At 37.7% G+C, this 12,448-nt stretch overlaps 1 protein-coding gene across 1 annotated transcript in view; it reads left to right on the top strand.

Moving 5' to 3' along the window:
- Dyrk4 (dual specificity tyrosine phosphorylation regulated kinase 4) overlaps nt 1–11,865 on the top strand; it is a 44,811-nt gene extending 32,946 nt beyond the window's left edge. The window contains exons 11-15 of the mRNA XM_077799087.1: nt 1,696–1,868; nt 4,070–4,130; nt 8,335–8,464; nt 10,742–10,917; nt 11,624–11,865. Coding sequence (XP_077655213.1) covers nt 1,696–1,868; nt 4,070–4,130; nt 8,335–8,464; nt 10,742–10,917; nt 11,624–11,865 — 782 coding nt within the window. The remainder of the gene's footprint in view (nt 1–1,695; nt 1,869–4,069; nt 4,131–8,334; nt 8,465–10,741; nt 10,918–11,623) is intronic.
- The last annotated feature ends 583 nt before the right edge of the window (nt 11,866–12,448 follow it).

Here is a 12,448-nt window from a genome sequence, read left to right as displayed (position 1 = left end):
CACATTTGCATCAACCTTTATTGGATTTGATTTAAGTTCAATTAACTTGGCTTCTGTCAAGACTGATGTAGAAAACATGTACCATTCAACAAATGTCTATTTTCTGGTATTCATCATTTGCTGGTTTGGGTACCAAAACCAAAACATGAAATATTACCTGTCCTGGGTTGCTTATGTATAATGTAAGAGACAGAAAGATTTAAAAAAAGTAAAATAAAATAGGTAGAATGATTAGAAAGATACACAGGCTCTATTAAGGGCACACACACAAAAAGACTTTGGGACCAGCCTTCCTGGTGTCAGAATGTGTCAGAGGGAGCCCTCTGAGGCCGCAGAAAGGACTACCGGATAGGTATTCCCAAATAGTCTGCAGAACCACTTTGGAGGACCTATATCCTAATATATTTTTCCATATGGATCCTATAATAATTCCATCCAGAAAACAATTCTCCCCATAAAGAACTTGTATGTTTACTTTTTTTAGATATTGGCAACTATATTAACCTATTAGTTGCTATTTATCTTGGGCTGCCAGGATGCTCAGAACTGAGTTTGCAATTACTGTATACTTGCTTTCTGACAGTAACTTCCTCCTTTATATTTCTCCTGACTTTCCTTTTATCTTTAACTATGAGGCAGTATGGAGTATGGATACTGGAATTGGACTTCCTGGTTTCAATTCCCAGCTCTGTTCACTGGAAGCTGAATGATCTTGACAATTTCTCAGTTTTCTTATCTTTAAAATTGAGACAAAAATAGTACCTGCTTCATAGGGCTTTTTGTAAGGATTGAAAGAATTCATCTACCTAAAGCACTTGGAATAGTGCCTGGCACTTGCTAAGCACCACACAGGTGCCATTAAAATTCATGTTTTAAAGTATATATGAACTTGGCATAGTACTCAAATTCATTTTGGAAAAGGCATGGTATAAAAGTTGTTTTTAATCAAACATTTATTTTAAGTTACAGAATTATTACATTCTTATAACCAATCTAAACATTAAAGAAGTGATTATAGCCCCTCTCAATCCAGGAAATCACAACATAGGAAAAATCAAAATGTTCCATTTCCCTGGCTTTAGATTCCTTATCTGTAAAATTTAGGCCCCTTACAATATAATCTTCTTTCTATCTTTATTTGCTGAGATTTTTGTTGAGCTTTTCTTTTAGTACTTCATTATACTATCTATCTATCTATCTATCTATCTATCTATCTATATATAATATATTGAATAGACATTGAATTTAAATTTTGCATTCTGTACACTTCCAATTCTGATATGCTTCCCCCAGTGCCAAATCACAAACTGTCAGAAATTATCTTTCCAAAGCTCACCTGACAGTTTGAAAACTTAGTTTATATTAGTTTTATGGTTTGCTTCTTTAAAAACTTGTCTGACATAAAGTGTTTTAAAGTACCCTGCTTTAACTTGCTCAAAACAATGCCTACTTTGGAGTTCCTTATCAATAAAGTGGGGATAATAGCACCTTCATTTATCATCAGGTTGTTGTGAGGATTTGATGATGTTTTGTTTTTGATGTTACTTTCATCTTGCAGAGCTCAATAGGGTAAGAAGGTGGGGATAGGGGGATTCTAAATTATCTGCCATCTTCAATTGCCAAACTATCCTGGAGAGGGGGCCCCAGAGAGAAAGCCAGCTTTCCCACATCAGATTTCTCTTTTTGCCCCAATAGTGTACACCTATATCCAAAGCCGGTTCTACCGATCCCCTGAAGTGATTCTGGGTCACCCCTACAATATGGCCATTGATATGTGGAGCCTGGGCTGCATCTTGGCAGAGCTGTACACGGGTTACCCTCTGTTCCCGGGGGAGAATGAGGTGGAGCAGCTGGCCTGCATCATGGAGGTGAGGAGGAAGGCCTGCTTGGTTGATGTCCCTGGATGGCTTCCGTCCTGACATGGGGCTACATCAGACTCATCAAGGGCAGTGGCCTGCATACTATTTTTTTTTCCTTTGGTCAAAGTTTCCCTAAAAGTGTTTTTGAAGTTACATACTTCTTGTACATTTTTGAGAACTAACATTTTTATTATAAATTTACATAGTTTCAAAGGATGCCATTTCCCCCTTAATGTAAATTGTGACATTTAAAAATAAAACTGTTAAAGCAATCTTTCAAATATAGCCAAAAGAATTAAAAAAAAAGAGTGACCTAATACCCACCAAAATCTACCTTTAAAAGGACATGAATAAGTTCTTTAACAGTTGTACCTTTCTTTAACTCTTTTTCCTCCTTGAATGAACTTTTTAAAATTCTACCTCATATATAGAATTTTATTCTAATTTAATATAGCTTTATTTTTAAATATATCAATCACTGTAACTTCAAATTTTTATTATCATAAGCTCCATGTGTAGAATTTTTTTCAAGAGATCACTAAAATAGAACTAGTGCATAAATTAAGATAATTAGTAGGCATAAAATGTGAAATTTTACTTCACATTGTATACACCTCTTAGAAGAATAAATGGAGCTGAGTTTTCTCTTTTTCCCATTAATTTTTATACCTGTAAGTGAACACTACTTCTTTAAAAAAATTTTTTTTAGTTGTTGATAGACCTATATTTTATTTATTTATATGTGGTGCTGAGAATTGAACCCAGTGCCTCAAACATGCTAGGCAAGTGCTCTACCACTGAGCCACAACCCCAGCCCCAACATTACTTCTTGCTACAATGAACAGGCTCAGGACCAGGCCATTACGATACATTGATTCCAAAGATGTGAACCCAAGAAGGAAACCTGTTCTAATTATGTTGCCTCATTCTATGACTTTTTTGAATTCTCTGTAACAAATGAATAATGATCTATCATCAGAAATTATTTTTATCAACCTATCAGCTGAAACAAATAATTGAAAATTATCTGACAAAAAATAGGGTAGCGTTCAGTAATGACTTTTGCTCTTTTAACCTGGGAGGACTATTTCCCATAAAAAGGCTTTACTAAGACTCATCACAGGATTATTAATCACATCTCATTTTTTTTCAATGAAGTTTTCTTGTAGAGATAAATTAGACAAAATGGAGAAAATAACTAAAAATTTGAAAAATTCAAATTTTAGGATTTTCCTAGTAAACTGATAAAAGTTTGACTGTGAATCTCTCTAAATCAAAAGCTAAATTTCTGTTTTCTAGATTGTCTCAAAGTTAATCAGTGACAAATGCCTTTGAGAAGTATTAAATATAGATGATTTCATTTGTTGTTTGAAACTAATAATAAAATATTAAAATAATTTAGATGAAAATATCTAGAAATGGTAACTATGGTGGAATCAACACTGGCCTGGGAGTTTGTAAATTTGGGGTCTAGTCCTTGTTCTGACTTTTTGGCAAGTCATTTCCCACTCTGGACTGGAAAATGAGGGAGTCAGACCAGATGACTTTTAAGGTTAGTAATGATTTTATGAAATATCCCTGAACCATTCCTGCTTCTAATACCAAGGTGAATGGGGCATCTGGCTTGAGCTTCCCACTGCCCCAGGACTGACTCAATTTCCCCTTGATATCTGTAGGGTTGAGGAGCAGGAAGGCAGGATTGTGCATGGATTATGGCCAGAAACCTAGGGCTGAGAGCAACTCATAAATTTCTTTATCTGTACACTCCTATAAGGTTCAGTAGAGAAAAGTGAATAAGTAGGCCTATACTTTTCTTTCCAAGAAGGAATTTATCTTACAAGAAATGCCTTCTCTGGTGATTTGTATCTCCTTTCCGTCCCTTCTCTTCCCAGTGTTCCATGCTGGGGTGTGTCATTCCTAATTCAATGTGATCAGCATGTACCGACATAGAGATCTGGCTGCTATCAAGGTGGCTTGCCTTTGTTGGTGCTGATGTATGTTTAGAATAGCATGTGAATCTTAAGATACTGAAACAGCCCTGGAGACATGAGCTCTGGGTCTGCCATGCTACTGACTTGATGTCATCACTTAATATCCTCAAGTTCTTATCTGTAAAAGGCAAAATGTGGCCAAAGTCCCACCTAGCTCTTAACAGTCTTTGAATCTGTGACTTCACCAAGAGTGAACCAACTACACTGTGCTTGTTGAAGGTGCTGGGTCTGCCGCCAGCCCACTTCATTCAGACGGCCTCCAGGAGACAGACGTTCTTTGGTAAGTCCCCAAGTCTAATCTCTTTATCTCATTGTGTCTAATGAGGTGTCACAGGTCTTGAAGGTACTTCCCATACCCTAAATCTCATATTTTGCTTTTCTCCTGTCCCCATACCAAAGGGCAGGATGTGGTTTAGGAACTTACAGGCAATGAAAAGTGGTCCCAGATGGCATGCTGGAGATGAGATGGGTGAAATCACAAGGGGAATGGGTTCTTGGCAATACAAATGCATTGGAGCAGGAGAATGATCAGGTTCCCACTCAGAAGACCTATCAGCAAGTGTTAGAACCTCAGAAGATAATGATCTCCACTCCTAGTTCTCCCTACCTTCCCAAGCAATTTGCTCTCTCAAGCCATGCACTGTGCAGAAATATTGGAGCAGACTTCTTTTAGAGAGTAGTGGGGAATTTCATTGCTATGTTTTATCATTAATGGAACATTATTTTTATTGCCCCAAAACTTCTAATCCCCAAGACCCTTACTGCCCCAGGTTCACTGTTACTCTGTCATAAAATGAATAATTAAGGCCTGTCAGAACAATTTCGGTGTAGATGTGTTGTTGCTGGTCAATTATGATTGGGTCATGTGTCTGAGTTTTGGGATTCAGTGTTATGTGCAGCCCTGTGCTGCCCCTCTCATCACAATTCCCAGGCCCTGAATTCTATGATCCTCTGTCTTTCTATGTGAGTGGTGCTGTACACGTTGAACAGATGGAACAACAAGATACCAACTGAGGTAGGGCTTCCAGGACACTGACAAGATAAAGTAAATTCCAGATCTAAATTCTCTCTGAAGAACCACAAAAAGCTTAAGGGGTTATGAGGCAGAAAAAGTCATCTTGGGGTTGTGGCTCGGTGGTAGAGAGCTTGCCTCTCACACATGAGGCACTGGGTTTGATCCCCAGCACCTCATTAAAGAAAATAAAAACTAAATAAAGGCATTGTTTCCATTTATAACTAAATATTTTTAAAAAGTCATATTGGCTTTAATGTTAGCAACGTGGAGCAAAATCAGACATGAGGGAGAGAAGACTCTACAGACAGGGCCTTCCTGCCATCTGGAATGACATTTTTTAAAAATATTATTTTATTGATTCAATTTTTTAAAATAAATGACTAGAGAATTCACTACAATTTTTATTACACATAGAGCACAAGTTTTCATATCTTTGTATATAAAGTATGTTTATGCCAATTCATGTCTTTATACATGTACTTTTTTGTTGTTTTTTGTTTTGTTTTGATTTTTTGCATGACAATTCTTTTTTTTTCTTTTGCATTTTCTTTTTAAAATTTGTTTTAATTAGTTACACATGACAGTACAATGATCTTGACATATCATACAATTGAATCAAATGGGGTATAATCTCTCATTTTTCTGAGTGTACAGGTTGCAGAATCCCATTGGTCATGCAGTCACCTATATACATACAGCAATAATAATGTCTATTTTATTCTGCTGTCCTTCCATTCCCCCCTTCCCCACCCTTCCCCTCCCATCACTTCTCTCTTCTAATGTGACACACTTCTTTTTCTTTTCCCCTCACATCATCATACATGTATTCTGTATAACGAAGAGGGTCTTGACAAGCTATTGTTGTCAGGTTAGTTCATGGGCTTACACAGGCTATGCCATCCCAGTCTTCCTAGCCCTCCCACTCTCATTTTCAACTGAAAGTGGCCTCAGAATGGGTATGTAAGTCACACAATTTCACTTCACAACTTGCCCCATCAATAGGAGAGTCAAAGTATTCTCATGGGGGAGCCATGGTTTCATGGGGATTACAGTATAATTCCCACATACTGAACCAGTGTGTACTGGTCCAGTATGTGGGGATTATACTGTAGTCTCCTTCTATACCATTTGGTAAAACATCCCAGGCCTGAGCCCTATATCGGATTCCTGACCCTTTTTCCTGTTCTCCATGGACTCCCCATGATCCCCAAACTGAAATCTGAAGGCTCAGCAAGCAGAGGTGTTCCATGATCCTTCTTTGTTCAGTAGTGAGGTATCATCCATTCTTAGTTGGTCCCATGCCATTCCAGTGATTAAATCTCTTAAAACATCATCTTTCAATTGTGGATGGAGCTTTGAAGACCTTGCCTCTCTGATCAAGAGTGTGTCTTGGTTGCCACAAAATGGTGTCCACATACTCATCTTTCTTCAGAGCTGTTAGATGGTAGGCAGAAGCTCTAGCTGACTTACTGATATCACACACATTAAGCAATAGGACTGGTCTTTTGACCCTATATACTTTCCCCATCCACCACTTACATTATTCAGCCTTTTGGATTTTTGAAGGATTTGGAGGAAGAAAAGTGGGGATATTAATGTTTCTTTCTGCTAGACAAAGTCATTGGAGAAGAGTCACATCCTAAGCCTTTAACGCTGACCTCACTGAGATAGCATCATAGTGGTGACTAGAAAGAAGGGACCACAGGGCATCTTGGAGGGGAGATACCAAAGACATATGCATGTCCATTTCACTGACTACTTGATCTCTACCATCAGCACTAGGCTATAGGATGGCAATAGGGTTTTGGTAGCAACATTCAAACAGTTTCACTTCCTGTGCAAGGGTCTTTACTCTCCAGTATTCCCCAAACTTTTCAAATTACAAGAATCATTTGGGCACTTGGCAAAAATGCTAATTCCCATGATCATTCTTAATGATCTATGAGATAGTAAGTTTGAAGCAGGATCCAAGATTCTGTTTTTGACAACAGCTCCTTATGAGTCTTCTGACAAGGTGCCTATGGTAAATACTGTGTTCATGTTGGTTTTTGATTTTCCTTTTCTTATGTTTGGGCTGCCAACAGCTTCTCGGCTCCTAGCCACTCCTAGTTAATACTCCTCATAAGCAGCAAAGTGATGTTGCCTCAAGGATAGTGAGACACATGGGTGCCCGAGGCAGCAGCAGGAAGAAGATGGAGAGAATGATTAGATATTGGGGAGGCCCAGAGGTGTGAGGAAGACTTTGATGAGAAAAACAATTACTTAAATGTTACTTTAGGAGATAAGTTGTTTAGAGAACTGGGAGCACAATTCTTCTTTGGTGAACATAATTCTTTGGTCAACAAAAAAGAGCAACATAATTCCCCCAGTCACTTTTATGCATATCAATACAGAGATATCTGTGTGTGTATGTACACACACGCTCATGTACACATTTATGGGAGTTTCCTAGGAATTCAGTAAGAGTGGTTGTCTTTTGGAGGACCTGAAAATTACACTGGTTACAAAAGTAGTAGAACTTTATTATTTACCCTCTAGAATGTGCAGAACTTGAACTCCACTGAGTTCTGTGAGAATTCAATAGTGTAAACTGTGTGTTTGTGCATATACACATTTACCACTTAGGTGCAGACTTACAGGGTATAAGCAATAAGTGGTCAACTTTTCTAAGCATGCACACAAGGATCTGAATGTCAAGGTGAATGATCTTACCTTCAAAGCATTGCACAAAATATCCTTGGAAACCTTTGGAGCTATTTTGGGGGCTTCTTTTTAGGGATGACAAACCATACATTGGTGGTTTGTCCCCATTCTAAACTGTGTCTTCAGCAACCAACCAAGTTGGAATATTCCAATTATGGTCAAAATTTTGGTATAAGTGTAAAGGTGTAATGAGGGTGATTTGCTTGTATGGTTTGTAAATGAGCCCTGAGAGCATTCTCCTAAAATAGCTTTCTTTCTTGTACCTGTGGATGTCCCAAATTTTCACATACTTGGGCTAGTGGGGAAGAAGTGAGGACACAGATAGTTTAGAAAGGGACTATATCCTTTTTGTTCAAAGCCATTTTTGACACTTCAGATTATCATTGCCATCACCATTATCATTCATCATCATTATTATCTTGCCTTTGTTTATATTCAACTAAACTATCATTTGATTTAGGGAGAAGTTGTGTGAAAGAGGCTCAGAACCTACTGAATAGTAGGAAAAATTGTTTTTAATGTTAATTGCATTCATGGAATAATCAACCTGGGTTATTTCAAAGTGACTGAGACTGTGTGTGTGTGTGTGTGTGTGTGTGTGTGTGTGTGTGTGTATGGGGATGGGTGGGTTAGGGTGTGTGTTAAGACAGAAAGTAGAAGAACTGCAAAGATGACTTCAGGAAGCAGTGTGGTTGAGTGGACAGCTGTGATGTGACCAGTGAATATTTACACCTGGAACTAAATACAGAATATTGTATCTCTAAAGATTCCAAAGGTTTTCCTAAAACTATAACCAACAACAGGGGGAAAAAAAGATACCCGGATTCCAAGGATCTCACGATGGTGCTGAAAACCTATGACACCAGCTTCCTGGACTTTCTCAGAAGGTGTTTGGTGTGAGTTTGTTGGGGAGTCTCTTAAGTACTGGGTTTCCTCTTAAGTACTTGTACTTTTGCATGTGTTTGCTGTTGAAAGTCTAAGACTGGGAGATGGTTATAAAAACATCAATGGTAGAATTTTGCAGTCTCCAAATTGCTTTCATGTCTGCCTCATGAAACAGTGCTCTCCCCCTACTGTGTGATGATCAGGGCAGATATCTGCTGTATTTTGCAGATATGCAGCTGGTTTTCAAGAGAGATTTGGTGTAGATTACAGTGTGTGTTAGGATTTGTCATCTTCTTGACCTGAAGCTGCATGCCAGTGAGATTGTAAGCAAATCCTAATGTCTTCTGTTTCTTGAATGGAAGGCAACCTCTTTAGTGAGCCTATTATAACCAGAATATAATAGGTTCAGAGCCCCTCTCCATTCCCCTAGGATTCAGTGCCCAAATCCCCTTGCATTAGGGAACTAGAGGCAGGTGAGTTGTAAAACATTTATTACGTACAACTTTTTACAATCTATATGCATATTTTGAATCTTAAAAATTAGGTTTTGTACTTTGATCAAATCACAATGGAAAAGGAGTCACCACACGAAGCACCCAACACAGTGTACAGTTTGTAAGGTTCTTGGAAAATGTTGGCTATTGCTTCTATTTTACTATTAAAGAAGTTTCTCAAGTCCATCTCCACTGAGTGCAAGTATTAGCTGAGTGCTATTCGACAAGTTATCATTTCTCTCTGGACCTCAGTTTCCTTTTCTATAAAGTGGGGGCATTCCTAAAGTACCTTCCATCTCTATCAGTTCTACAGTTGTTTAGTTTTAGAAGACCATATCTTTATTATTCTCTCATTATTCCAGTGGAGTAATTTTAGCAAAATACTTCTTTGGCATTTGTGCATACTGTAATTTAGGTTCTAGCTTAGAGGGAAAACCATCAGATACCACTGAAAATATTTTCATCTATGGGAGTTATACTATTTACTTCTCTGAATAATTGAGATAAGGATTCTGTACCCTATTTTTACCAACATATCCCCCAGCTCCATGCTCAGGCCATAGAGGGAATGTGCCTTAATAAGTGCCAGAAACTGCCCAGTGAGACAGGTGAGTTGTCTAGAAACCCAGCCATCCTGAACACAGCTTAGCACAAGAAAAATATTATTTTCTTTTTTAGTGTAAAACATCAATTGCTCACAACTTGTAAGAGATGATTCAAGTTGATGGGGGTCTACTCCCTAATCTATCTATATATATATATTGCTAATCAGCAATTTATGGAGTGAGAAACCAAATTTTTTTAGCTAAAGTCAATAGGATTAGTAAACACCTAGCTTTATGTGCAGGTTTTATTGGCAGGCTCCAGAAGTCCAGAAGAGGGGAGATGAAGTTTAAGAAGCAGTTCATTTGACAAAAAACTGGGAGCTTGAATTGCTCATGCCTTTGAGTCTGGACTAGTAATACCATCTCCCTGCAGTTGGCAGCTATTCATTCCCAGCATGATGGAGAATAGCTAGAATTTCCTACCTTGGAAGGTGGTTAGATGGTGGAAACTACTAACTATGACTAATAGTAGTGATGTGTTTTCTGGTAGTTGAGGGACTCTGACATGTAAGATTATTTTATTCTGCAAAATGCTAATGGGTAGAATTAGGACCTGGGTAAAATTCACTGAAAAGTGAGCCAATTTTGGTCCAATAAAAATCAAGAACTTTTAAAGAATCAGAGTTTTTAAAAATTGAAATAGGAGGATCTGTGACTTTACTGCCAAGTTACTGATATTACTTGAGAATGGCTAGGTAATTCTATGTTGGGAATTCCGTCAAATGCATTTTATTACTTTGTTAGAAGTTTGCCTGTATCATATCCAAGTCACCTTATAAATCTTAATATTCTAAAATTCTATAATTTCCTTTATGATATATATGGAGGTCCAAATCCCACATCTTGGGAATTGAAATTAAATATCTGTTTCTAATATTTTAGCCTATGAAATCCTAATTCCAAATAGGTAAGGTTTTTAAATAATACTTCTTTTAAGAAAATTTCTAGAAATCTAGAAAATTTGAAATTTAATATATTCCCCAGCTCACATACATTTTTTTAAAAAAAAAATTGTTTCTAGTAGTTGTTCTCAGATACTTTTAAATTATTTGATATAATCTTTGTTCTGTGATAATATATTTGAGATTAGGACATAGCTCAATGAAAAATATCTTTATTGGGTTCTTAAAATTATTTTAATATTAAGAGAAAATAAGAGTAATCCATGCCAGGCTTTGTTGATGTGCAGATGGGAACCTTCTCTTCGTATGACCCCTGATCAGGCCCTCAAGCATGCTTGGATTCATGAGCCACGGAACCTCAAACCACGGCCCAGGCCCCAGGCCCTGAGGAAACCCAATGTCTCTCTTCCTTCTGAGATAAGCAAGAACAAGGTTCAAGAGTATCATCACTCAACCCAAACAGGTATAGCCCTCAGCCAGACAGTCCTCTTCCCATAGTTCAGGGAGTCAGGTTCTTCTAGAGGAAGGTCAATTTCTTTGAACTTAGTCTTGGATAATTTATTTCTGGCTATGACATTATTAGTCTACCCTTTCTTATTTTGAGAATTTTTCTTTTTCAAGAAACTTGGCTTTTAGCCATAGCCACCCACCCGCCTTATGAGGGATTTTCCATTTTTCTCCCATATTCAATCCCTTTTCTATTCCTTCCCTTTTCTTTCACTGTGTCTGCCTCTTTATGCCCTATAATTACCTTTTGAATTTTTATCACTGACAAATTCTAGGATTATGCAAATCTTTTATATGTAATATAGCTTAGTGGTTAAGCATAGGCCACTGGTATCAAAGTACTTGGGATGAAATTCTGGCTCTACCACTTACCAGGTGTGGGCTCCTGGATAATTTACTTAACCATGATATGCAGATGCATTTGCCTATTTATGAGAATGAGAATAATGCTTATTCTGTAGTGCTGCTGAAAAGATCAAATGAATCAGTAAATGTGAAGTGCTTAGAATGATGCCTAGCACATTAGAATGTGCTTTACAAATGAACAATTTTTATATCATTATAACCACAATTTTCCCAAAATGATTTACAACCTAACAGAAAGTTAGAATATGCAGTCATTCATATTTGAACATCATTCCGTCTTTTCCATCCTTTGGCAGATGAGACCACCAAAGAGACTGCAGACAAAATAAAAGATGATGCCACTAAGAATGTTCAGAATTCAGCTGATCAGCAGGGCTCTGTCCAGCACACTATTGAGACTGTCCAGCTGCCTCCTCTAGTAGAGGATCCCAGAAAGCCAGAGGCTGTTACTGAACCAGAGGTGGCCAAACCCTCCACAGAACAAAGTGGCCCAAGCTCCTCCTCTAGTAATACAAACATTTTACCACGTATTGTATGACCCTGGCTGAAGGGTCCTGTGTCCCGTTCCTTTCCAGTGATTTGTATTCAAGACAGCACTTATATTGTAGAATACTTCAGATTGTTGTTTTTCAATGCATAAAGGTTTGTTTTTAAAAAATCAACTCTTTCTTCACATAGACAATTGGCCTGATTCCTCTTATGAATGATGTGGGTGGATGTCCTTATACCTGAACTCACTCTTTAGCTACGTGTGTGTGTGTGTGTGTGTGTGTGTGTGTGTGTGTGTGTGTGTTTGGGGGTAGTTTTAGTATAATTAATGGTACTTTAAATAAAATTTTTTTTTCTTTTTGCCCATGATTGTCAACCTATATCTATCAGAATTTTTGTTTGGAAATAACAAAAACTAAGTTCAAATTAGTTTAAGTAATAAGGGGAATCAGGTGGGGTAGATGCAGTTTTAGGCACAGCTGTATCTAGGAATTCAAATAAGGTCATCAGAGCTCAGATTAACCTTGCTACTTTTTCCTCTTCTTTCTCTTTCCTTCTTCCTGTTCTTTTTCTCTTCTGCCTTGATTTTCCTATATTTAGCTTCATCCTGATGACTGAAGGCTCATCCCAGA

Source organism: Urocitellus parryii, chromosome 5, assembly GCF_045843805.1.
Source record: "Urocitellus parryii isolate mUroPar1 chromosome 5, mUroPar1.hap1, whole genome shotgun sequence".
Lineage (NCBI taxonomy): Eukaryota > Metazoa > Chordata > Mammalia > Rodentia > Sciuridae > Urocitellus > Urocitellus parryii.
Note: the sequence above shows the minus strand (reverse complement) of the source record. Positions and strands in the feature narration are given on the sequence as shown.